Source organism: Myxine glutinosa, chromosome 6 (assembly GCF_964187855.1).
Source record: "Myxine glutinosa chromosome 6, kmMyxGlut1.1, whole genome shotgun sequence".
Classification (NCBI taxonomy): Eukaryota; Metazoa; Chordata; class Myxini; order Myxiniformes; family Myxinidae; genus Myxine; species Myxine glutinosa.
In genome coordinates this window covers 22,118,162-22,145,044 of record NC_136266.1, presented here as the reverse complement: position 1 = coordinate 22,145,044, position 26,883 = coordinate 22,118,162, and the positions used below count along the sequence as shown (strand labels likewise).

Below are 26,883 nucleotides of genomic sequence, written 5' to 3'. Positions count from 1 at the left end.
TAGAGATGGGAGACCAGTCCAGATGATTGATGGCTGCTTGAAGACCGTGCCAGTTGGCCTGAGTGAAATGCCAGACTCGCCGACGCTGAGGAGGCTCTCTGAGAATGGTCAGAGAGATGTCCACTTTGACAAGCACATGATCAGATGAGCCGATTGGAGCAGAAGAAGAGCAGCAGACATTTTCAGGGAAGTTTGTCATAACCAAATCCAGAAGAGAAGATGCTCCGTTGACTGAGATCCGGGTCGGGAAATTGACAGATTGTGTCAGTCCCAGTGAGTCGCAGAAGTCCTTTGCTGAAGAGCCATGGCTGGTGAGAGAGGTACCCACACCCAGCCAACTGGCATGGTGACAATTGAAATCACCACATATGAGGAAGAGAGAGTTGGGATGGGTAGATAGAAGTTGGTCCATATTATCAGACAGTGAGATGTAGATGGAGTCATCGCTGTTTGGTGGACGGTACAACACACATATGAACAAAAGGTGGGAGCGAAGGGGAAGCCGTAGCCAAAGGTATTCCTGGGGGTGAGGTGGAGAGAGGGCAGTGGAGGGCGAGTGAGGAAGAGAGTTTTTTATAAAGATAGCAACCCCACCTCCAGGACGAGGCTCAGGTCTATCACACCGGAGGAGGGAGTAACCTGGGAGAGATACCAAGGAATCGGAGACATCATGAAGGAGGAAAGTTTATGTTAAGCAGATCACGTCTGGTTTGTCAGAAGCAACCTGTATGGAGAGATCAGTAAAGTTTGAGCGAAGGCCCCAGATGTTTGTGGTCCATACTGTTAAAGAAGAGGAAGGGGGAGCATCAGATACAGAACGGGGGGGGGGGGGGGGGAGCGGTACGGTAAGATGTGGAAGAGGAGGAAGAGGTAGGGAGAGCTGTTGAAGGTGTGTCAGAGATTTCAGAATAGCTTGGAGAAAGGGAAGAATGGGGCGGACAAAAGGTTTGATGGAGATTGGGTGAGGCACAGTGAGGTGTTATTTGAGGAGGGGGAAGAGCGAGGCAGAAGGTTGGGGGAGATGAAGGTGAAAGTTGGAAGGGGGAAGAAGCAGGGAGGATGCTTTGAGGAGGAGGGGTGAGAGGGGAGTCTAGGAGGGGAGGAGCGAGGGAGAGTCTCGGAGGGGAGGGGTGTGGGGGGAGTTTAGGATGGAGGGGAGGGAAGGGGCAAGGTGGGAGATTTGAAAGGGATGGGTGATGGGGAGGATTTGGAGGGGAGGGGTGAGATTGGATTTTGAAAAGTGTACGATTCATGGGAAACAAACATTTTTTGCAAAATGAGTTTGAGACCTTCGAGTCAAAAATACGTTTGAGGACACTGGAGGAGGGGTGGAGTTCTGGATAGTTTAGGGAATGTAGAAAGGAGGAACTGTAAGAGATGGTATTATATATTTTTTTTGGAATGAATAGATTTGGTGAGCAAGACGAAAGATCGACGTGGGAGGGAGAGGGCATGGAGGGAGGTGGGAGAGATATAAAACACATGGACACTGCAAGGACTTCCAGGAAAGAAGTTGGTATTTCAAAAAAGTGGATCTGGGGTGAATTCGCGGGGTAGAAAAGATCAAATAAGGCTTTGGGAATAAAAACAAAAACTCTGCGAGCGAAGACAGCTACAGTTTACACGATGAAGACACAAAGAAATTCTGGATTCTAAGATGATAACCATCAGCCCCTTATCAGTAAATATAAGTTACGTAAAGCTGTTACACTCAAAAAAGTAAAGGTTAAGTTTGCATTACAGCTGGAAGCACAACTGTGCCGTTGATGCAGTGCCCCTTGAAGACTATAGCAGGAATTTCGGAATTGCCATACTCTTCATCGAAGGGCTCTGTGGGATCTTTAACTCCTACGAATTAATGCTAGTGGATATGACAACCGGCTTAACATACAATCTGCCTTCAAAGCGTCGATCTGTCAGTTTATAGTCAGTTTGGGAATTAAACCCAGGCAAGACAGCTCAAAGGTAAGCGCGCTACCTTTGCACAACGCTGTCAGACACGAAACAAGGTAATAAAGGACGACAGATGTTTCACATTATTTTTTGTCAAATTGTAATAGATGGATAAATTGGTTTCTGCTGATGTTCCTGGCCTAATCACACCTTACAGTCCTCTGCATCAAAGCAAGGTCTAACAACAGGAATTTCCAGGTAGTTCTTCATATGAGAGTGAAGAATTTGAGCAATTGAGTGTTCTTCAAATATGCTCAACTGTAGAACTCTCTGCCTTGTATAATTTGCATAACCTAACCTCTGAAAATCCGATCCAGTCATATTATTAAGTTTTCTTAAATGCTGTTTTCCTTACCTCTTCCTTCTTTGTAAAGCACTTTGAGATTTTGATTCTCAATAAAAAAGTGCGACTTAAAAAACATAATGATCATTTGCCTTGACTTATTGATCATTTATTGATCATCCCATGCATGGAAGGGCCTCCATCTTTCACAACTCAAATATTGTTTCCTCTCTCAACTCCCTTTTCCCGTTCTCCTCCATGAAACCCCTCACACCGTAATTGTTGCATTAGGCCTTCTCCATCACCAATCACTTTGGAGATAATCTCCAGAGCTTCTTGCCGACGCCGACTGCAGTCTGTCATGAGCTCCTGCAAGTCTTCAATTCTGCAAGTCTCACAAATCCCATCAATCTCTTCGTTATGCATTTCCTGCAGCCAGCTCCATACCTGTGCACAAACATGAAGATACAGGTATATGCAGGATGCTGTAGCCAGCTGTATCAGCGGAGCATGAAACCACAGGTAACAGTTGCAGAGTGGTACCAAAAAGGGTGGTGCCATGTAAAACTGAATATAAACCTAAGTACAAAACCACCAAATTCACCATATATTTAACACTAACGAAGGTACGACAACGCCGGTTCCGTCCTTCCGCCTCTTTTCCTGCCTCCCACCTCCCAATCCGCCTTCATCCCTCCTCCAACCACCAAATTGGAGCACTTTATCATGGAAAAACCATGGCGGCCTCTTCCAAATCAAGCATTGTTGAGCAGGCCAAAACAAATTGATGGCTCCTGCAAAGTGACAACGAGCTGACAAAGATGGCATGCCGCCATCATGGTAAGGCTTTTTGTCTTTTTGATGACGAGCATACCATTCATTATCTTCAAAAGGGGTGTTTAAATTTATCCAAATACCCAGTTTTCATTTTGGCACTCCTTTGGAGTTCACTTAGTATGCATGCAAAGTGTTAGGCCGCTAGGTATCATGGTTTTGGAGTTATGGAGTAGACACACACACACACACACACACACACACACACACACACACACACACACACACACACACACACACACACACACACACACACACATCATAGACAAAATAATGTCATTAGAAAAACTAAAACTAAAATAATTACTGAAAAGTTTTGATGGCTTGATTTGAGTGTGGATGGCCACCAGAAAAAGTTCATGAGTTCAGCACTTTAGATGAAGACGTAATATTAGTTCATGGGTGTTAGAAACAGCTGAAACTCAGTGGTGATGCAATTAGCAGATTCAATTCAAAACTGATTTTTAACATGCATTTGTGTGATAGATAGAATAATGATGTCAGTGGTTGTTCACCATTATACAGTCACGTGAAAAAGTAAGTACACCCCATGTGAAGTTTTGACTTTTTCAACATATTTCAACATACAGCTATTTGATCTTCATTTCAACAATATTGACAGATAAAGGTGATATTACATAACAAATATCATGAAATATTTACATTTTGTCGTCCATTGTATAATTTAAATAAACATAAATGCAAATTTCGCATGTGGAAAAATTAAGTACACCCCTACATTTATCACTACTTCAAATACCTAAAATTAGAATCAGGTGCACCAGCTCAGGTGCAAATGATTAGATCGTTAGAGAGGATCTTGGAGGAACCTGTCTTATTTAAACCTCAGACATTTAGTTTGGATTGCTCTTTGTTGTTGAAGTGTGCGGCGTCACCATGCCTCGATCAAAAGAGCTCTCTGAGGCCTTCAGAAAGAAGGTTATTGTTACGTATTCGTCACTTCCGTCGTTGTGGTTTTCATCCACTGTAAGCACTTTTGGTTCCATGTACTGTTATTGTTATCGTTTAAGTGAAATGGAGATAACTGTTTGCAAAAGGTAAAAAATTAATGATTTAAAAGAAACCGGAAACGGGATCGAGAGAGAAGAGGAGGAAGAAGAAGTGGAGCAAGTGAGGTCGAGAAGAAGCCGAGCTGCTTTGAGGTCTTGAGCAAACGCTGGCGAACGGGGGTCACGAGCGAACTTTGGGTTTCCTGGGAAAGGGATTGCTGTGACAGAGTGGTTATCGCTGTGACAGATAAACCTGCGTGACAGGTTTTGCAGTTGATTCCGAAGAGATTCGTTGGAGTGCAGGTACGCCTTCAGTACGGGCCCAGCGGCCATTTTGCCTCGCTCCCGATTTCGCATCGCTCCAGACTTTTCACCTCGCTCCAACCATTTCACCGCATCCAGCCGTTAGCCTGGTTTGCGTGTGTAACGTGGATTTCGATTGAGAATTTGCGGTTCGCCGTTTGGGAGCCGTTGAACGTTCATACCCGAAGGTGTGATTTCCCAGTCGCCTCTTGAGGGCACCTTTGCGCATCTTTGGCAGCGTGACTGTCAGCCAAATGGGATTCTGGTCTCGATACGACATCGTTCTTCCGATCACCGGAGCGTGGATCGACTTTGGCTTGATGCCGGGACAGAGACTTTGGGAATGTTCTTTTCGTTCACTTGGAGCACAGTGAGTTATATTGTACGAAACTGATGGTACCATCATAGGAATGATATATTAGTTGTGCAATTGATTAATATTGTTCTTGTGCTGTTATTCTTGTGTGACCTTAATACAATACTTGTTTGTTGGTAACAATTGGTGTGGTTTCACCATTGGTCTTTGGCACACAGAATAACACATCTTTCTGCCGTGACTCCTTTCGGGGCACGGAGGTACACCGTGACTGGGGTTTGGGGAGGAGCACGTAACAGTTATAGATGCCTACGAGTCTGGGAAGGGATTTTAAAAGATCTCCAAACAATTTGAAATCAATCATTCGACTGTCCGGAAGATCATCTACAAGTGGAGAAGATTCCAAACAACTGCCAACTTGTTCAGGCCAGGCCGCCCCAGCAAGTTCAGCCAAAGAGCAGACCGCAAGATGCTGAAAGAAGTCTCTAAGAACCCCAGAATGTCATCACGGGACCTACAGGTAGCTCTTGCCACTGTTGATGTCAAAGTGCACGAGTCTACCATTAGAAAGAGGCTGCACAAATTTGATCTACATGGGAGGTGTGCCAGGAGGAAACCTTTGCTGTCCAGAAAGAACATCAGGGCAAGACTAAAGTTTGCCAATGAACACCGAGGCAAAGACCAGTACTTCTGGAACAATGTGCTCTGGACAGATGAGTAGAGCTATTTGGCCACAGTACCAGAAGACATGTTTGGCAAAAACCAAAGACAGCATTTGACCACAAGAACCTGATACCAACTGTAAAGCATGGTGTTGGAAATATTATGGTTTGGGGCAGCTTTGCTGCATCAGGGCCTGGGCAGCTCACAATCATAGAATCTACTATGAATTCTTCATTGTACCAGAGGGTGCTTGAGGATAATGTGAGGCCATCTGTCGGAAAGTTGAAGCTCAACCGAAGGTTGACCTTGCAACATGACAATGACCCTAAACATACCAGTAAATCCACCAAGGAATGGCTGAAAAGAAAGAAATGGAGGGTTCTGGAATGGCTAAGTCAAAGCCCGGATCTAAATCCTATCGAGATGTTGTGGGGGGATTTGAAACGAGCTGTGCATGCAAGAAACCCCTCAAACATCGCACAGCTGAAATAATTCTGCATGGAGGAGTGGGCAAAAATTTCTCCCAGTCAATGTCAGAGACTGGTAGACAGTTATAAGAAACACCTACTTGAGGTTGTTTCTGCCAAAGGGGGCAATACCACCTATTGGAGCCAAGGGTGTACTTACTTTTTCCACATGCGAAATTTGCATTTATGTTTATTTAAATTATACAATGGACTACAAAATGTAAATGTTTCATGATATTTGTTATATTATATCACCTTTATCTCTCAATATTGTTGAAATGAAGATCAAATAGCTGTATGTTGAAATATGTTGAAAAAGTCAAAACTTTACATGGGGTGTTCTTACTTTTTCACGTGACTGTAAATGACCTGGCAGTGATGAAAATGATTTGTTGCAAAATCATTGGATGTAAGATCCATGCATTGCACAGAGGGTTTGGATTTAAAAGGAGCATCTGATTGACTGATAGCAGGGGGCACTGCATAGGGAAATCTGAAGTGCTGTGCCAAGGAGGTCAAGCTGCTTCATAAATAATTATTTGGATGGCATATAAAAAATAACCAAAAAGACAGTTACCAGACTCGACGCTTGCTACTGTACAAACAAAAGAAAAGACCGTTTGCACGCACACACACACACACACACACACACACACACACACACACACACACACACACACACACACACACACACCGCCATTCAATTAAATAAAATATGAACAAAAACAAGAAGACGTCATGCAGAGCAAGATACTTGCAAAATCCACCCCTCCACCCCAAAATAAAAGTTGTTATTCAGATGAAAATTGATCATATTAGAAGTTTGACCTTGAGTTGACATTTGACCTTTGGCCCTCATAAATAGTTGGTTTCCCAATTCAGTGATGCACTTTGTAATTGCTGTTTAATATTCAAGTTAATAGGATGAAAAGAGATGATTTTTCAGATGAGAATTGATGATTTTAGAAGTTTGACCTTGAGTGACCTTTTGCCCTCAAAAATAGTTGGTTTTCCTAATTCAGTGATGCACTATGTAATTGCTGTTTCATATTCAAGTTAATAGGATGAAAAGAGATGATTTTCCAGATGAAAATTGATGATTCTAGAAGTTTGACCTTGAGTTGAGCTTTGACCTTTTGCCTTCAAAAATAGTTGGTTTTCCTAATTCAGTGATGCACTATGTAATTGCTGTTTAATATCTAAGTTAATAGGATGAAAAGTGATGATTTTTCAGATGAAAATTGATGATTCTAGAAGTTTGACCTTGAGTTGACCTTTAACCTTTTGACCCCAAAAATGGTTGTTGTTTTTTTCCAATTCCTTGATGCACTTTGTAATTGCTCTTTAACTTTCAGGTTAATCGGATGAAAATTGATGATTTTAGGAGTTTGCCCTTTAGTTGATTTTTGACCTTTTGACCACAGAAATAGTTGGTTTCCAAATGTAGTGTCTCAATATGCAAATGTTGTTCAACTTTCAAGTCAATCGGATGAAAAATGACAATTTTAGAAATTTGACCTCAAGTTGGCTTTTGACCTCAAAATCAATAGGCTTCTTCCATATGACCAACTCTACCATCTGGCGAAGTTTCGTGAAGATCAGTTTAAAATGGTGACCTGTAGGCGATTGACAGACAAACAGACAGACAAACAGACAGAATAACGCACACGACTCACAAAACTAATCTTCGATTTTACAAGTAATAACAATGAAAGTGAATGGCACCTCAACGATGCGCATGTGGAAGGACACGGAGAGGTCGAGTAAGCGCTTCCTCTGCCCAACCCGCTGCACAAAGTCCTGCACTCGCTCCTCAAGTTGATGTGCTGCCTGGTACACCTCCTCGGGTTCGCACTCTCCACTCTGTGCCAGCTGCTCCGCAGCCTCCAGAAGCTTCTCTGCATTCACGTAAGTGTTCTGGCACAACGTATAGATCAAGGAGAGAAATGTAATGAAAACAGAAGACAGGAAGGGAATATTGCAGGGACATTACGATATGTCTTTTGTCAGAAAACAATAAAAATGAGTTACTACCAGTTTAAAGAACGATCTTAAAAAATAAAAACCCTTGGATGATGTGGTGCCAAATATTACCAGATGCCATTTTGCCTTTGCTGGCGATATAAAATCATTTCATCACGACATGTTCCTGGTGTTGGACAATGTACGATTAAGTACATTCCTAAATTATTTCAGCCACTTATTTGACATATACAAATTGTCCGATGGGCTGGAGACAACGTTGAGAAAAAGCTATTTTAAAAATGAAATTAAATAACAAAAACCTTAAGGAAAGCAAATCCAACGGAAGGAAATCTCATTTCCTTTCACAAAGCCCGAAACAAGTGTGTGTCCACCCTCAGGAGAGCCAGGAAACAATATCTCACCGTTCTCAAGACCGAACTCTCTTATCTGTCTCCCTCTTCCAAATCCTGGTGGCGTCTGGTCAAATCTGTTTCTGGTGTTTGTTCCCCCTCCATCCCCTCCCTCACCTCAAACGGCTTAACGGCTGACTCCGCACGTGAAAAAGCTGAATGCCTCAACTCTGTGTTTGCCTCTAAATCTTGTGTCCCAAACCCATCCCTCTCTGTACCCACCATACCCAGTCGTACCCAGCTGCTCCTGGACTCTGTGTCCTTTCCTCCTGACATGGTGGAAAAGTTTCTGTCAACCCTCGACTCTGATTCTGCAACTGGTCCTGACGGCATCAGCCCACGGGTCCTAAAATCATGTGCTTCCGCTCTTTCACTCCCTCTTTCTGTTCTCTTCACCCTCTCCTTTGCTCAAGGTCATCTGCCATCTGCTTGGAAATCAGCCAACATCACCGCTTTGCACAAAAAAGGTGCAAAAACAGATCCCAGCAACTACAGACCAATCAGCCTTCTCCCAATTATCAGCAAAGTCATGGATTCCATCATTGCTTCAGATATGAAATCTTTCCTCTTCTCCAATGGCTTGATCTCTGATCATCAATTTGGTTTCAGACCTGGTCACTCTACTCTGGACATGCTGCTTCTGCTTTCTCAACAATGGATGGAGGTCCTCAACGCCAAACAGGAAATTAGAGCCGTCTCCCTTGACATTTCACGTGCCTTCGATACGGTCTGGCACCCTGCTCTGCTCACCAAACTCTCCTCCTTTGGTATCCATGGAAATCTCCACGCATGGCTGGCGGACTTCCTCTCTGGTCGTAGTCAACGTGTGGCCCTGAATGGGTTTCTCTCATCTCCTCTTCCTGTTCAGGCTGGAGTTCCCCAAGGTAGTGTTCTGGGCCCTGTGCTTTTTCTGGTCTTCATCAATGATCTCTCTGACTCTCTTGAAAATCCTCTCTATCTCTTTGCTGACGACTCTACTCTCTGTCGCTCCATTCCTCATCCCTCAGATCGGCAGTCTGCAGCCTCCTCACTCTCTGCAGACCTGGACAAAATCACAGACTGGGCAAACAAATGGAACATGTCTTTCAATCCTGATAAATCTCACACTCTTACGATGTCTCTCCGAAAAGACCGACTGGAAAACCCTCCCATCCACTTTCTGAATAATCCTCTCCAAGAAGTTCTGTCACTCAAGCTTTTGGGTCTCACTATTTGCCATGATCTTTCCTGGGAAAACCACATTTCAAATCTGGCCTCCAAAGCCAGTCGCCGACTGGGCATCCTCCGTCGTGCGAAGTCCTTCCTTGGCACACCTGAGCTCCTCACCACATACAAGGCTTTCATCCGCAGCTCTATGGAATACTGCTCTCCCCTCTGGTCTGGTGCTCCTGCCTCACACCTAGCCCGTCTTCACGCTGTTGAAACCAAAGCGTTCAGAATCATTGGAATCTCCCGCGATGAAGCCAACTCCAAGGGCCTTTCACTCACTCACCGCAGGCAGGTTGGTGGTCTTTCCGTCTTCTACCGACTCCTCTCTGGCCTTGCCCCCCCAGCCCTCTCTGGGCTCTGTCCCCCAAATATTCCTACAGGTCGCACAAGATCTGCCTGCAACCCTCTTATGGTTAAACTGCCAAAATCAAGACTTTCTGCTCACCTTCACTCCTTCATTCCTCTTTTCTCCCGCCTCTGGAACAAACTCCCTCACTCTCTTCAATCCCACTCCACCCTCCAGGTCTTTAAAACAGCTGTTCACCACCATCTCTTATCCTCCTCCATCCAAAACCTTGATCTTTTCTACCCCCGCTAATTTCGGTCCCCTTGTGTTTTATACTTCTCCCACGCCCCCCCCCCCCCCCTTCCCACGCCTCCTGCCCCCAAGCCCTCTCCCTGCTCTCAAATGTTGTGGTTGTGTGCTTCCCCTTCTCTCCCCATCTTGTCTTCCACTCCCTCTTTTTGTATATTTTGTTTGGCTGGTTGATTTGTTTGTGAAATAAATGTTAGCTCTTTCACGAGCCTCGATTCAGTATACAAAAAAGAAAAGAAAAAAAAAGAAGCCATTTTTACTTGTTCGCCCTGAATTTTTGCTTCAGCATTACATTACATCCACGAAGATTCATAATGATCTCCACCACCGAAGGTGGGCAGAGGTTATGTTTGACTGTGAGCAGGATATCTGTGAGCAGGATATACAAATTCTTCCGCGATTCTTCACCATCGAGAGATCGGGCCAAAAAACGACATATAGCATGATATTTCAAAAAGTTGTCGAGGAATTATGCCAAATCTTGGTGAATGAGATGTGTAGTTGACAGAAAAAGCCGATTACATTTTGGTTCAGGTCCTTAGGCTAATTCAGCCTATCAGTGGATTACAAAACATAAACTGTTCAGTCTGGCGGAGGTATACGTTCTACCCAGTGCCGTTCTTGTTTATTCTTTTTTTGTTGTTCTGCTGTCGAACATATCTGAATTTGAGAAAATCACTATTACAGTTATTCTCACCGATCTTACAAATGCCATGTGCAATTTCATTCACGACTATAAATGTTTCCATGAAGGTTTTACCGGGATGGTGGTACTTTGTTGGAAGGTCGTGTGTGAGCCAGCTGGGTTTTAATCAAACGAAATAGTTTTACCTTCTATTTTGGTTTATCTGAAAACTAAAGATCCCTTTATGTTTAGAGCAGGGAGATTGAGCTTTATGATTGAGTTTTATTGCCCCCATGCAACAGAGAACCAGTTGTGCATACTTTTACCATGCACAACTACCATTGGTTGTGCGTACTTTTACCATGCACAACTACCATTGGTTGTGCATACTTTTACCATGCACAACTACCATTGGTTGTGCGTTCTTTTACCATGCACAACTACCATTGGTTGTGCGTACTTTTACCATGCACAACTAACATTGGTTGTGCGTACTTTTACCATGCACAACGACCATTGGTTGTGCATACTTTTACCATGCACAACTACGATTGCTTGTGCATACTTTTACCATGCAGAACTACGATTGGTTGTGCATACTTTTACCATGCACAACTAACATTGGTTGTGCGTACTTTTACCATGCACAACTACCATTGGTTGTGCATACTTTTACCATGCACAACTACGATTGCTTGTGCATACTTTTACCATGCAGAACTACGATTGGTTGTGCATACTTTTACCATGCACAACTACCATTGGTTGTGCGTACTTTTACCATGCACAACTACCATTGGTTGTGCGTACTTTTACCATGCACAACTACCATTGGTTGTGCATACTTTTACCATGCACAACTATCATTGGTTGTGCATACTTTTACCATGCACAACTATCATTGGTTGTGCATACTTTTACCATGCACAACTATCATTGGTTGTGCGTACTTTTACCATGCACAACTACCATTGGTTGTGCGTACTTTTACCATGCACAACTACCATTGGTTGTGCGTACTTTTACCATGCACAACTACCATTGGTTGTGCATACTTTTACCATGCACAACTACCATTGGTTGTGCGTACTTTTACCATGCACAACTACCATTGGTTGTGCGTACTTTTACCATGCACAACTACCATTGGTTGTGCGTACTTTTACCATGCACAACTACCATTGGTTGTGCGTACTTTTACCATGCACAACTACCATTGGTTGTGCGTACTTTTACCATGCACAACTACCATTGGTTGTGCGTACTTTTACCATGCACAACTACCATTGGTTGTGCGTACTTTTACCATGCACAACTACCATTGGTTGTGCATACTTTTACCATGCACAACTACCATTGGTTGTGCATACTTTTACCATGCACAACTACCATTGGTTGTGCATACTTTTACCATGCACAACTACCATTGGTTGTGCGTACTTTTACCATGCACAACTACCATTGGTTGTGCATACTTTTACCATGCACAACTACCATTGGTTGTGCACACTTTTACTCGGTTTCTGCTCCTTCCTGCAGCTCAAGTACTGGACTTAAACTAAAGATATATTGAGTTTATTTAATACAACAACAAAACCACGATTCTAAAATATAGCTAAATTTCTAAAATTTCTAAAATATAGAAAAATATAGCGATTCTAAAAGATAAATTTGTACAGAACCTAATCAAATCATTTCTGTAAAAACAAAATTATGCCATATTGATTGGACTACCTCTTCAACACAACATGTTCATCACTGCGTATTTGAAAATAAAACACACAGATAAGTTAAAATATGTCGTTAACTTAGTTTAACATCAACGTACTTACTGTAAACAAAGTCATGAGAGTCATGTGAGTATTGTGGTGTAGTGTGTTACGTTGAGAACTCTGGACGACATCCCAGAGCTTTTATGGATAAATCTGGCCGGAATGAACCGGTGTTAAGAACTTAGTTATATAATCTTCCAGAAGCCGAGCTAGTCGCAGGAGAATAACCATGTCGGTATCGGATTTCAAATAAAACTTAGCTGGCCCATTACTACGAGGGGATGATGTCGAAAGGAGAACAAATGACAAAATGGGAGAACAAATGACAAAATGGGAGAACAAATGACAAAATGGGAGAATAAATGACAAAATGGGAGAACAAATGACAAAATGGGAGAACAAATGACAAAATGGGAGAACAAATGACAAAATGGGAGAACAAATGACAAAATGGGAGAACAAATGACAAAATGGGAGAACAAATGACAAAATGGGAGAACAAATGCCAAAATGGGAGAACAAATGACAAAATGGGAGAACAACTAACAAAATGGGAGAACAAATGACAAAATAGGAGAACAAATGACAAAATGGGAGAACAAATGACAAAATGGGAGAACAAATGACAAAATGGGAGAACAAATGACAAAATGGAAGCCAAAGCGAGAGTGGAGAAAGCAACAATACGATAAAAACGAGACAAAGCCTCACCAGGATATTTGTCAAGGAGACCCCTTTCACACAATAAGGCCCCAGTGTATAGATTAAAATGACTTTTTAAAATAATTAGCAGATGAACTTTAAATGCAAAATTTACAACCCCACTTCATCGTTGTGCAAAGCTGCATACGTTTGTGTAATTTATGAAATGCAACACAATGAACGAGGTAGATTAAATAGGAGGTACACACAAACATACCTTTAGGTACGAGTGCAGCTAACTTGGACATAATGCAAGTTCAAGGGGGGGAAAAAATCAGCTTATGATTAAATTAGACAAACGAGAGACAGATCCTCCTATGTTGTTAAAATGTGCCTAAAGCCAAAAGGATGCGCTAGTTCAGCAGGTATAGGCCTTGCAGCGAAACCACGGCCTTGAATAGCCAGCTCAAGATGCACGCAAGGCCAGCCACCTCAAACGACAGCTGGTATGCGCAAACACACACTCAGGAATCAGGAAGAGAGACGCCCAACTTGGAATGAATCAACATTTAAGGTACAAAATCGACTTATCGGTAAGTTGTATATCAACATGTTATGGATACGTTACATAACTTTGTCTAACTGGACCTCAAGCCGCATGGTGGCGCTATATTAAACTAGATCCTGCAGGAGCGTGCTATATTGAAGATGATCTGCACACATGCACACACACGCACACACACCAAGAGCCTCTACCTTTTAAGTGAGCCTACAAATCAGGCAGATGCCAAAATAATGCCATTTTAACTTGATGTCCATTTAAGCTACATTTAAAACTTCATTTAACTTAATTTAAAATTATCTTCCAAAAAGTCCTCGTCAATAAAGGATTGGAAGAGTGAAGGAAAAATCGACCATAGGATGGCAACCAAAGTCCCAAGTAATCCGATCAATTTAATTGATAAAAAGTCAAAGCTGGTGTAGAAACCATGACATGCGGAAATTTGGCAGATAAAGAGAATAGAGTACCTGAAGAGCATTTAGCTGCCTGAGCGGATTAACGCAAAGGAACAAAAGGAACAGTAGAGAGAGAGAGAGAGAGAGAGAGAGAGAGAGAGAGAGGGAGAGAGAGAGGGGGGGGGGGAGAGGGAGAGGGAGGGGGAGAGGGAGAGGGAGAGGGAGAGAACAGCAATAGCGGGGTTAAAGGAAAAAAATAGAGGCAATGGGATTCAATAAATCCAGGAAGAGGCAGGGATGCCCCAACGGTATGTCCAAAGGGATAATATTTAGAGGAGGAGGGTCATATTAATCACTTATAAGACTGTTGTCATGTGGGCATTATTCACCAAGGTACAAGACATACCAGAGTTTACCAAGTACCTGAGACACGCACCGGAGTTTGCCAAGTACCACACCACAACACGTACCTGAGCAACCTCCTCAAAATCTTTGTGACGTTTTTGCAAGGCACGGGCACGATTCAGTGACTTGCCCACACCAGTGTGCTTGCTCAAGAATGTCTCGCCATGCGTGTCAATCCACTCAAGAACCTGTCGAGGCACGTGAGGTCGAGTTACAGACGGCTCAGAAGTTGTTGGAGTTCGACAAAGGCAAAGATGACACATTGCTCGGGTTATCGATACGGGTAACGAGACCAACTTATACATATTTTCTTGCTTTGCCTGAAGGTGGGGAAGTGGGGGGATAGCTTCCGAAAACAGAACGAGTTTCCTTCCAAGGCACAGTGAAGCTGTAATGCGTGAAAGCACGGACAATGGAAAGTAGCTCAAGAGGATTATTTTTGAAGTTCAAAACTGCTGAACAGTGTTTACCCTCTATGGAAACAACTAAAGGGCCATCCTCTGATCAGCCTCTGCTGGATGTGAAATGCCTGGATAGCTTCAAGCATAAAGCACTCCACATGCAAGGTTATATTACACATGATGTCACAAAGCTTCCTTTCTTTTCTTCATGTTAAAAAAACAGAAACACATGTCGGCCATATGCTGGCAGTGAATTATGATGCTTCAAAGTATGCTTTAAACAGACCTCTACATAGGCCAAAAATTATAAATCAGAAACTCAAACACGCGCGAGAACTGGACCTCAGACATGGAAGGCTGCACCAAAGGTCTGCTTCCGTCAACACGGTGCAAACGAACTGTTTAGAAGCTGCAGAGAAAAAGTCATGAAGAGTTGCGCCCTGGGGTGTGACTACGCAAAGACCCCAGGGTGGGGAGTGTGGAAACAGTGGCATGTCAAACAGAGCCTAGTTCTGGGTGAGTGGAAACGAGGCAACCTCAATTCCTGAGACTCCCCTCGGCATCAGAATCCAGACCACGGTAGGTAAACTTACATTCGACGTCACACATTCCCGCTTCGCGTCGCCACAAAAGCATTTTGCCAAAATCGATGAAAGTAGGAGGATTATGCTTGTTATGAAAGTACAATCATGGCAACAAGACAAACATGTGTAGAGGCGATATTCCTGAAATGCAACTTTGCCGAACTACAAGTACGTATTCGATTGCGTGCAAAGGCAACAGGGAGAAAACAAAGGAAAGAACAAAGGATTATGAAAAGCCGGATAATGAATCAAAGATGTATTTAACCCGGAGAAGCAAGTTGCATTAAATAATTAAAGGTTCTGCAATTCAGTGGATATGCTTGAAGCCAAATAAAATGGAATTCCAAGAAATTGCTACAAATTATCATCGAAAGAAATTTATTTATTTAGTGTTCATGATGTAAAATAATCATGGTGATCAAGCCATGGAGGAAATGATAACAGTGTACGCCTGTAGGTGCTGATACAACCTGAAAATATTTCAGATAACTTAGATAGCAGGAAGCAAAGTAGAACGGCACTTGGTAGAGCGCATACCTCCGCCAGCCTGAACAGTTTGTTTTGGGTCCCAATGATAGGCCGGATCTGGATTCGGACCTGAACCAAAATCGAATCGGCTTGTTCTTGTCACCTACCCAACTCATCCCTCAAGTTTAGTTATAACTTGTCCATAACTTTTTTTAAGATACCATGTTATATATCGATTTTCACCCGATCTCTCACTGGTGAAGAATCACTTAAAAATTAAATAATTCTCGTATCTGAATCCATACTCAGATCTTCACCAAAATCGAATCGTTTAGTCCCTGTCACACACCCAACCTGTCCAAGAAGTTTCGGCCAAATCCGTACATAACTTTTTGAGATATTGTGCTATGTATCGGTTTTAGCCCGATCACTCAATGGTGAAGAATCGCTCAAAAAATTATCTGATCCGGATCTGGATCAGGATTTGAATCTTCAGCAAAACCTAATAATTTCGTCTTTGTCACATACTCGACCTCTCCAGCAAGTTTCGTCCGAATCCGTCCACAACTATTTTCATATATCCTGTTCACAGACAGACAAACAGACAGGGGTGAAAACATAACCTGCATCTACCTTCGGTGGCGGAGGTAACTACACTTGTTGGCATCATGAGATGGTTCCCAAAAACAGCACCCCCAGAGCTCCAGATATGCCATGTTCACACGGAAATATTTAGGTCTTAGAAAAATTGAATAATTTGAAGCTTTTGAATAATAACCTTTGTTCACATTTACCTCAGTTCCCAAAACTCTGGATTTAGTTCCAAGTAACGTCTCTCTGTGAACGTAGCATAAAACCGCCTTACTTATGCAGTGCAGACAGGGCACAGGACGGTGTTGTTTGAGTGTGGATATAACATCGACACTCACCTCTGAGCTGTTTAGCTTGGGTTTGAATCCCACCCTGGTGATTTGCACGCAGGCTGAAACATCAATATGTGTGACGCTTCTCAGATTGATGATAAACTGGGCATCCCATCTCTCCACAACTCAACTCTCAACTTCAATCCCACTCGACTTCAATTAACTCACTCAACTAAACTTCAATCCCAACCCATCTCTCAACTTCAATCCCACTCCTCCATCCAGGTCTTTAAAACAGCTGTTTACCACCAGCTCTTATCTTACCCCATTGAAAACCTTGATCTTTTCTACCCCCATTAATTCACCCCAGATACACTTTTTGGAAAGACCGATTTGTTTCCTGGAAGTCCTAGCAGTGTCCATGTGTTTTATACCTCCTCCTCCTCCCTCATCCCATGCCTAATCCCCCCAAGCCCTCTCCCTCCCACAGATCTTCCGTTGTCCCTGTTCTCTGCTGTTGTACTTGTGTGCTTCCCTGTCTTTCCCCATCTTGTCTCCCGCTCCCTTTATTGTATGTTTTGTGTGTCCGTTTGTCCTTTTTCGTGATCAATGTTAGCTCTCACACGAGCCTCGATCTTGTATGAATGATCGGTTTAAGTCCATTTTCCCCGCTAGAGCGAGGGTTAGCCTTGCAGGCCCCATGACAATCATGGTTCCTTGTTTGAGGCAATGTTTTTTTTATGGCCGGATGCCCTTCCTGACGCCAACCTTTGGTCACGCTCTTACGATGCGCAGGGATACGGTGTACCTATTCTAAATCGGGGTACACACCGGGATCATTCATCCCAGCAAGCTGGTACTCAATTTGCCGACCTCGGAAGGATGACAGGCTGAGTCAACCCCCCTGGCGTTAATTCAGCGATCGACCGGGATTCGAACCCAGGATCCTGGGATCCCAAGACGGCACCCTAACCGCTAAGCCAACACTAGGCTAGCCTCGATCTTGTAAACAACAACAACAAAAAAAAACATTATTCGGTGGACGTTACAGATTACACAGTGTCCTACTGTTCTTGAAGAATAGATGAGCTATCGCCGGCACCATGAAAAAAATTCCAATTCCTTTAACCTTCAAGGGGCACTGCATCAACGGCACAGCTGCATCCCCAGCAAATAACGCTACCCGCAGACACGTGCTGCATGCATACGAAAGAAGAAGAAGAAGGATTATAACGTCATTAACAATACGAGTTGATAAGGAGTATCACATCTATGAAGATGTGTGCATCCTCTGGAACAAATTGGCAGCAATAGGAAGCGACTTAGTCAAGAAATGCACTTTTCAGCTAATCGAAAACAGCCTCATACTTACAAATAAAAAAGTAATCGATACAACGAATCAATGCCTAACTGCAAACAACAAAAATGTAACCTTTATGCATCCAAATTAAATTGCTAATCAATAAATCCTTCTGTAAAGATTGTGGTTCAAAATTAGCAGAGCATTGATCTCCCTTCCCAAGTGAATAGAAGCATCCAGACCCTGCATCCTATTTCCATATCCACAATTAAATGTTTCAAAGAAGAAGGGAGGTCAAACGTGCCAATGAAATGGACCACTTAAGGCCGGACATCTGCTCCAAAGCCAACGGTTAATTCAAGTTGTACATCTGCCAACGATAAGGCTTTGGAGAGGCCGAGGACATGCACGTCTCAAACATCAACACGCATGGTGTATTTGGCACCATGGTAACCCCTGCACACTAGCAAACACCGTGAACCGCAAAGATAAATGTTGACAGATGAAACCGGAAAGAGATGTTGGTTGAGGGACCACGTGTTCGCCAAAGTGGATCGAGGGAGTAACTCAGCAAGAAGGCGTGCAAGCGCACGCGCTACCACACCTGCGTCAGCTGCACAGCTGACATGTTACTGTAACTCCAAAAAGACAACACACAAAGGTTACTGAAACAACGGGTACACGGTCATCATCGTACAAAAAACTACGCACTATTCCTGTGACGTTTAAAGCAATCTTGCTTTTGGGTAAATACAAGGTGTGTAAATGACAGACAGATCTGGTTTAGGTAAGGTGTAGGCAACGATTAACATGTACACCTTTGAGCGGTGATTCATCAATAGGTGTGCCATCCCTCGGATGGGCATCAAGTGGGCGTCCCGTCTGCCAGCATTCGTTGGTGCACGTTAAATATCCCATGGCGTCCTTCACGAAGAGTAGGTGAGCTATCACTGGCACAATTAAACGATTCCAAATTCCTGCCCCTGATCAGCAGATGGCATTGCACCAGTGGCCTTGTGCTGCAAATTAATGAAGAAGAAGTGACGAGCTGCACTCCCAGAAATTATGCTACTCAAAGACATGTGCTGCATATGGAAGAAGAAAAATACACCTTTGAAGAGTTGCACAAAATTCCTTAAATGATGAGGCCTCAGCATTCGCTTTTAATTCCTGCAGAAAAGACAGGAACTGGCAATTTCATGCTGCTTTACCTGCATGTCCCATATCTGCCTGTTCTAGTCCACCCTATGTCGACGGCTTACTGGCGGCTTTAGCATTTGCAATCGAGCTCTGACCACACGAGCCTCAAATCACGCAGATTAAAAAGAATGATCCCATTCATATATACAATCCAGATATAAGTGAATCTGAAACACGAGAAAGATGGCTGGAAGATATCAAGAATGTCCTGAAATAGTGAGCAGAAAATAATTACCATCTTGCTGCAGAAAGGGTAAAGGTGCAAATTGAATGATTGTAAGACCATCGTTTAGAGAGACAGTGATGCTAGAAATTCACAAATAAAAATTAATTTAAACTGGAGGCCTGTGCAGTGAGGAATTAAAAAGTTTGAGTACAAAATATTTTGAGAGGCCACGCCTAATAATGCAAGTTGTTATTTGCAAGTCATTGTAGAAAGTAGTTAAGCAAGCACAACTGTGTTAACATTCGACTTTGTTGCCCGCTTCGGACTTAAGGTAACCCTGCCGTGGAACGCAAAAAGGTTCAGGTAAATAGTAGTGCTGTGCAGACAAACACTGGGGCAGTATGCACAACAACAACAACAAACAACAGGCATTTTAAGGCCATTTTCCCTGCTAGAGCGGGAAAATTTGAAAAAAAAAAAAAAAAAATTGCCACATGCATCTATCCTCGAAGATTCTCAATGCACGTCGGTGAACTGCCCTATTCCTATCTTCTTCTGCCATATCTTTGTCCGTGAGCCCTGGCCACCGTGACATGTTTGCTGTATAGTGTGAAAACAGCACACTGTCTGAAATCGAATGAATGAACGAACGAATGAAAATTTTGGAAATTTTACATGCACTTCCTGCTTAGCAGATTCGGCACACACAGATGAAATCTCATTGAAACATGAATTGATAATAACTTATCTCAAATTACAATTCATCAATGCTGAACCCATGTGTGTTATGCAATACATTTCCTTAGCGGTCAAATTGACCGCAGTGGCGGTTTTAGGTATAATAGCCTGTAACTCAAATGTGGTTGAGGTCAGGAGGTCAATATTTTGTATGAATATTCAACACCCAGAATCAAGAAAAGTCAAGGAAAATCAAAACTGTGAACCAAAAAATTACACTCATAGTCAGCTACCAAACATGTGCTTGCGGTCAAATTGACCGCGCTGGGGGTTATAGTGTTAAGCACTCCGAACACATCCATATTCACCATCCCATGTAAACTAAGGATCCTTAAACACAAGGCCTTAAACACACTCTTGCCAACTTGGAGAAATTTCTTTGTTATTTAACTCTGAGATGCATCAAAAATCCTACATAAATGCAGCCATTGGGCCTCGGAGGCCCAACCGATGTATTCGTGGGTTTTTTTGGGTTTTTTAAAGATTTTTTTTCTTTCATCTCCTTTTTCAATCCAAGTCGATACTCATGGATGTGTATTTGCTCAGAAAATGTGAATCATTGATCCTATTAGTTGGAAGAATCCCATACAAGTAATGACTTCTTTTTTTTGCAAAAAAAAATTTTGTTCTTGGTTTTTCAACTTTTTTTCTCTAAAAGGTTGAGGCTCATGGAGGAGTATTTGCTCCAAAAATATGATTCACTAATCCTTTTATTTCGAATGTATATGTCCACAACTGTCAAAAATCCTACACCTATGCAGCCATTGGGCCTCGGAGGCCCCACTAATGTATTCATGTAAAGTTTTAAAATTTACATATTTTTGTCACTGAAGTATTTATAACCAAGTTATAGGAGCATATAATGAGGCTCCTATCAAGAAAATAATGATATAACATAGTAGTACAACAATATTTATGCGGGGCCTCGAAGACCCCAGGCCTGCATTCGTGTCAGATTTTTGTGTGATAAGTGAAGAATGAAGATTTTCCCACGAGCCTGAATGATTTTTTTTTTAATGTCACTGAATTTTGTGTAACAACATGAAAGTCGGTGAAAATGAGGCTCATTCCAAAAAAAAATGTACAGCATAGTTTTTTCAACAAAAAAAACCTTGTAGGCCTCCGAGGCCCAATCACTGCATCCGAGGGTTAAACACTTGTGATTAGGTTTTGATCTGCACTGGATAATCAATCTTCAGTGAATGGCGATTAACTTTGAACGGGTGATCGATCATCACAAGATTAGTGATTCTACACACGTCTAACTCTTAACGTCTTTTGTAAACTCAGCCCAAGATGTTTTGTGTGCAATTCATCAACGATCGCTATGACTCTCTGGAAAAACCCCTTTATCTATTTGCTGATGTCTTCACCATCTGCCGTGACATCCCTCATTCTTCAGATAGACAAGGCTGCAGCCTCTTCCCTCTCTTCAGATGTTGACAAAAATCTGGTCAAACACCCAGAATAAGTCTTTAAGTCCTGACAAATCTCACACTCTCACCATCTCTCTCTGAAATGACCATCAAACCATCCCATCTACTTTCTTAACAATCATCTTGAGGAAATTCAGTCATTTAATCTCCTGGGTCTCACTATCAGCCATGATCTTCCTTGAGCAACAAACAATTTCTAAGTTGGCCTCCAAAGCTAGCCACCGACTGGGCAACCTCCATCGTACTCCAACTTGGCACAGCTAGCTCGCTTGCCACACATCTTACACAGCATGACACCACTGAAACAAAGGCCTACAACATTATTGGAAACTCACACACAAGACTGAGTCTATGTGCCTATCACTCCAACATCACAGATAGGTCGGTGGTCTCTATGTCTTCTACCGCCTCCTTTCTGGTCTTGCACCCTCTGTTCTTTCCATGCTTTGTTTCCCCCCCATATTCCTGCAGGGCTCACATGGTCCACCATCAATCCCTTTTTGGTGAAGCTACCTAAATCCAGGATCGTGGCTCATCTCCACTCATTTATTCCTCTTTTTTTTCCTGCCTGTGGAGCCAACTTCCACATTCTCTTCAATCTCATTCTTCCCTTCAGGTCTTCAAGACAGCTGTCTTAGATCATCCCCAATCCAAAACCATGATGTTTTCTACCCTTGTTAACCCCCACCCTCCCCCATCCCAATCTCTCCTCCCTCTGAATTTCCAGTTTTTCCATCCATAGAGTTTCCTTCTGTATCATTATTGTCCACCCCATCCATCCTCTCCTGCCCCCCATTGTTTGTCCAAGTCTGCCTCTATCTTGGCCTTCAATTCTGCTGTTGGGGTTTCTTCCCTCTCTCTGCTGTCCCTTTTGTCCTGTTGCGTCCTGATCCGTTCGGTGTACGAGTACTAGCTCTTCCACGAATCTTGACTATGTATACAAAAAAAATGCAGACAGAAAAGGTAAAACCTCGTTTTGAGAATCAGCAACTTCAACCTAAATGACGATAAAAAAGCGGTTTGATCAAGAATCAGGTGAGACAAAGGCAGGAAGTGAACGGTGCTCTTTCCAAGTCAGAAGGCTGCAGGGAGAGGCTGGAAGAAGGAATTATCTTTATCCAATGTGTATTCGGCTGAAGCTGTGAATGCAACCTGTTTTTCATTCCACTCTGCTCAAAATAGTTTACATTGACAACTTTTGGGGCATTAAAGATAGATCCGTGCAAACAATAAACGTCACCTGCATTGCATAACCCACTGATGAATGGCACTCTGTCTGAAAGGAACTTACTGAGTTTTTGGTTTTGTTGTTCACATTAGCTGCGCTGATGTGATGTGATGCATCTCAAAACGTTTGCGAACATGTAAATGGAACAGACTTTAACATTTGGTGTAGCTGTGTGATTGTATGTGTGTAGGTGTTTCAATTCCTCATGCTTTTCATTATTTCCATTGATCTAAGGCTGATGGAGGAACTTGGTTAACTTATTTTGTTCATTAAATTTTCATTATAACGTATTGTTGTCATGGACATTCAACTTTAATTTTTGCACATATTATTTTTATAACAATGTCATCACTTTTGGCAATGCGATTTCAAACTGTCATTGAATCTTACACTATGTCGAGGAAATGACATCATCACATAACTGTCGGCCCATGCATACCGAGTTGTCCTCGGTTTATGAAGTTAAACATTCACACCAGAGTGAAGTCAATGGCATGCCATCGCAAATCCCCACGCTTCCCACCAAAAGCAAGGTTGAAAGATGGCAAAAAGTTCTACCAGGAATGACCCAATATCAAATTTTGAGTTCAATTTTCTTTCCGTTTTGACGTGACCCACCCACTAGGGCATGAACCGGGGGTCAAACCCCAAAAAATCGTTACATATTTCATGTGTCCCCCAATGTCGAATGCATTTAAAATGTTTCATTAAAAAACTGTTTTAAAATGTGCTCGTAAATGCATTTTTTTGTATTTGACATTTTGACCCCACCCCAGGGGTGGTACCAAAAATGATACTGCTCTTGCAGCTTCGTGCCATGTGGTGATCATAACTATCACGTTTGGTGAATTTATGCCCAACTGATGAGGAGGAGACCGACGTACAGACAGACAGACAGAGATGGAACCGATCACAATGTCCCTCCGTTTTTTTCTTTTATAAAAAGTGTGAGGATAACAAAGTGCCCCCTAAACCACATTCCAATCCCTATCCCTATCCCAATCCCAATCTATCCCAATCCCTATCCTACATATGTAGAGGAGGCTAAAGTACTGAAAACAAGAAGAAAAATACATAAAATGTCATAGCCCCCGCCGTGGTTTTAGTAATTTTGTGTTAGAGTTAAAAGCTGTCAGTCCTGACAAATCTCACGCTCTCACTATCTCTCTCTGAAATGACCGTCAAACCATCCCATCTACTTTCTTTGGTGGGATAACAAAACAAAATCCTCTGCATATTTATACTCATGTATTGTCTTTGTGCCAAATTTGAAGAAAATCGGTCCATGCATGTCAGAGAAATGGATGGGGACACGTTTAAGTAACAAAATGGCTGCCAGTCGGCCATATTGTATCTGGTCTCGAAATAATAAATGACGAGCATATAAGCCATCATTCATTATCCATGTGGCAAGATTGAACAAGATTGGTAAATGCATTTCAAAGAAATGGCTGAAGACGTTCAACATCAGGTTTTTTTTTTTACAACTAAAATGGCCACCAGTCGGCCATCTTTGATCGCATCGCGAAACAAAATGAAATGCATATGTACACCGTCATGTATTGTCGTTGTGCCAAATATGAACAAAATCACCAAGTACGAAGTATGAACAAGTATACATCACCGAGATATGGTCGCGGACGAACGGACGGACGGATGGACAAGACCAAATCCATATGCCCCCGTTTCGGAATAAGTCCGAAGGGGGCTAATAATTTAAAGGCGTGACAGTTACATTTTATACAAGATATCTCAAAAAGTTATGGATAGATTCGGCCGAAATTTGGTGGACAGGTTTAGTGTGTGACTTCGACAAATCGATTCGATTTTGGTGAAGACGCGGACGCAGATCAGAGAATTTTTAAATATTGCTAAGTGATTCTTCACCAATAATTATATCTCAAACAGTTGTGGACGGATCATGACAAAATTTGGTTTATGAGTTGCGTAGGTGACAAAGAACTAGGCAATTCGGTTTTGGTTCAAGTCCGGATGTAGATCCGGCCTACTATTGGGACACAAATCGTAAATTGTTCAGCCTGGCGGAGATATGCTCTCTACCAAGTGCCGTCCTAGTTACTCATTTGATCTTTGTATTTTATATTAATGCTGGACTGACAGGATGGCGTAGATATATGCACACTCGCCTCTAAACTGTCTAGCCTGGGTTTGAATCCCGACCCAGCTATAAACTGTCAGTTCAGTGTTTCACAGGCAGGGTGATTCATCAATGTGTGTGCCATACCTCGGATGGACGTTAAACCGGGAGTCTTCCCCGCCAGCATGGGTTGGTGGACTTTAAAGATCCAATGGTGTCCTTCGCAAAGAGTAGGCGAGTATCGCCGGTACTATGACCAAATTCCTGCCCTAACTAGGCGAATGTCAGGCCTGGCTATAAAAAAAATCTACAAACCCTGTAAAAGAAATTGCTTGAATTTCACCAATATTTCTTCCCTTACCTGGGAAACATCTTGCTGGAAGACCAGAAGCTGCATTCTTTGGTGAAGCCGGTTGCGGCGCACTTGCCATACAGCTTCGAGCTGTCGTTGTCGCTCCAGCACGGTGTGCACCTGAAATAAGAATTGGACAATTTCCGTGCTCACAAAGATTTGTATATTATGCCAATAGATTAGTGAGAAATGTCAGAAGAAATTGATTTTTTTTACATTTATTGTCATAATCAAATTTCCAACGAAAACCCAAGAAAATAAACATTATTGTTTTGCTCCCATAAAATTTTTGCTGAAAAAACTACATTCAAATTTGAGACTTAGAAATGACAACAAAACAACTTCCCTTCTAATTAATTTTCCCCAAAAGGTGCTGAATAATAACCTGCTCCAACACACGATGCACTGCTGATGAGTAGTTTGCCGAGGCCGTCAAGCACTCCCCACCCGATGGGCTCGGCGGACGCTCAAGTAGGTCCAACAGGCAACGACCCTCGCGGCTTGTCTGAGGACAAAGGCAGCCATCAATGTGGGACCTTTCCAGCAATCAAGAACACATCACAGGATGAAAACTGGAGGGGACTGCAGATGCCACCAATGGGCACGGTTAAACGAGTCGGTAAATGACAGAGCACCTGGGATGAGTACTAGAACAGAGAAGCTATACTGCACAACAGGAGACATCAAATTTCCTCAAGAGGAACGTTGACAAGAGCAAAAGGAACAAATATGAATGATATAAATTATAATAGGTGTGCAGTACACTCTGGCAGTCTCTCCCATATTCATTACCCAGAGTCGTTGGGGTAATGGTTGGAGAATCTGCTCAGAGTCCGAGTCATAACAAAGACTCTCAAAATGGTGCTGTATGTGCTGCTTCCTTGCTTGATGCTCAGAATTTAAAAAGTATAGAGCAAGGACAAGCAGCCATACTGCATCTGTGGGAGATTGGGTTGCAGGAATTAAAATCCATTAATCTGCTAGTGTGGGTTCGTTTCCTGTAGACCGAGGTCTTTAGGTAGACATCAGGTTTATGGTGCACCTCCAACATCCAAAAAGGCCAATTTGCTTTCTTTTTCCATTTCAATTGTAAAACTAATGCTGGGGAATATCTGGCCAAGTTGCCCAAGTAGGTGGTCTACCGTGTCTGTATGCACAATGGCGAAAGTGTTATCCACGTACCTGTGTCCAGTATTGTGGGAGCCAATTTTCATGGGACTCAAATATTTTTTGTTGGTGATGGAGGAACTTGAACACTTAATGGCTATAAAGGTCTAAAGGATCTGTGGGGTCTAAAAGGTCTAAGGAGTGAAGAGGTCTAAAGTTGTCGAAAGGGTCTTAAAGATAAAATGAGTCTAAGGGATCTACAGGGTTTAAAAGGTATAAGGGTGTAAGGGGTTTTAGGGTTATAAAAGGTCAAACGGGTCTATTAGGGGTCTTCGGTTTCTCGGGGGTCTTAGGGTATTAGTGTTCTAACAGGGTCTATAGGGTTTACAGGGTTTTAAGATTGTTAGTGGTCTATGGTTTATAAAGGGTCTTCATACCCTATCCCTAGACTCCATTTAGACCCCTTAGACCTTAACACCTTGAGACCCTTTGGACACTTCAGACATCTTGCATCGTTGACCATTTCGAGCTTT

At 42.7% G+C, this 26,883-nt stretch overlaps 1 protein-coding gene across 4 annotated transcripts in view; it reads right to left on the bottom strand.

Annotated features, from left to right (window-relative positions):
* Positions 1 to 26,883, bottom strand: part of LOC137429644 (kalirin) — a 429,755-nt gene that overhangs the window by 248,269 nt on the left and 154,603 nt on the right. For all 4 annotated transcript variants that reach the window (XM_068119740.2, XM_068119741.2, XM_078779669.1 and 1 more), the window contains exons 9-13: positions 25,629 to 25,748; positions 25,253 to 25,363; positions 14,475 to 14,597; positions 7,555 to 7,746; positions 2,511 to 2,683 (exon numbers count right to left, since the gene is read on the bottom strand). In XM_068119740.2, coding sequence (XP_067975841.2) covers positions 2,511 to 2,683; positions 7,555 to 7,746; positions 14,475 to 14,597; positions 25,253 to 25,363; positions 25,629 to 25,748 — 719 coding nt within the window. The remainder of the gene's footprint in view (positions 1 to 2,510; positions 2,684 to 7,554; positions 7,747 to 14,474; positions 14,598 to 25,252; positions 25,364 to 25,628; positions 25,749 to 26,883) is intronic.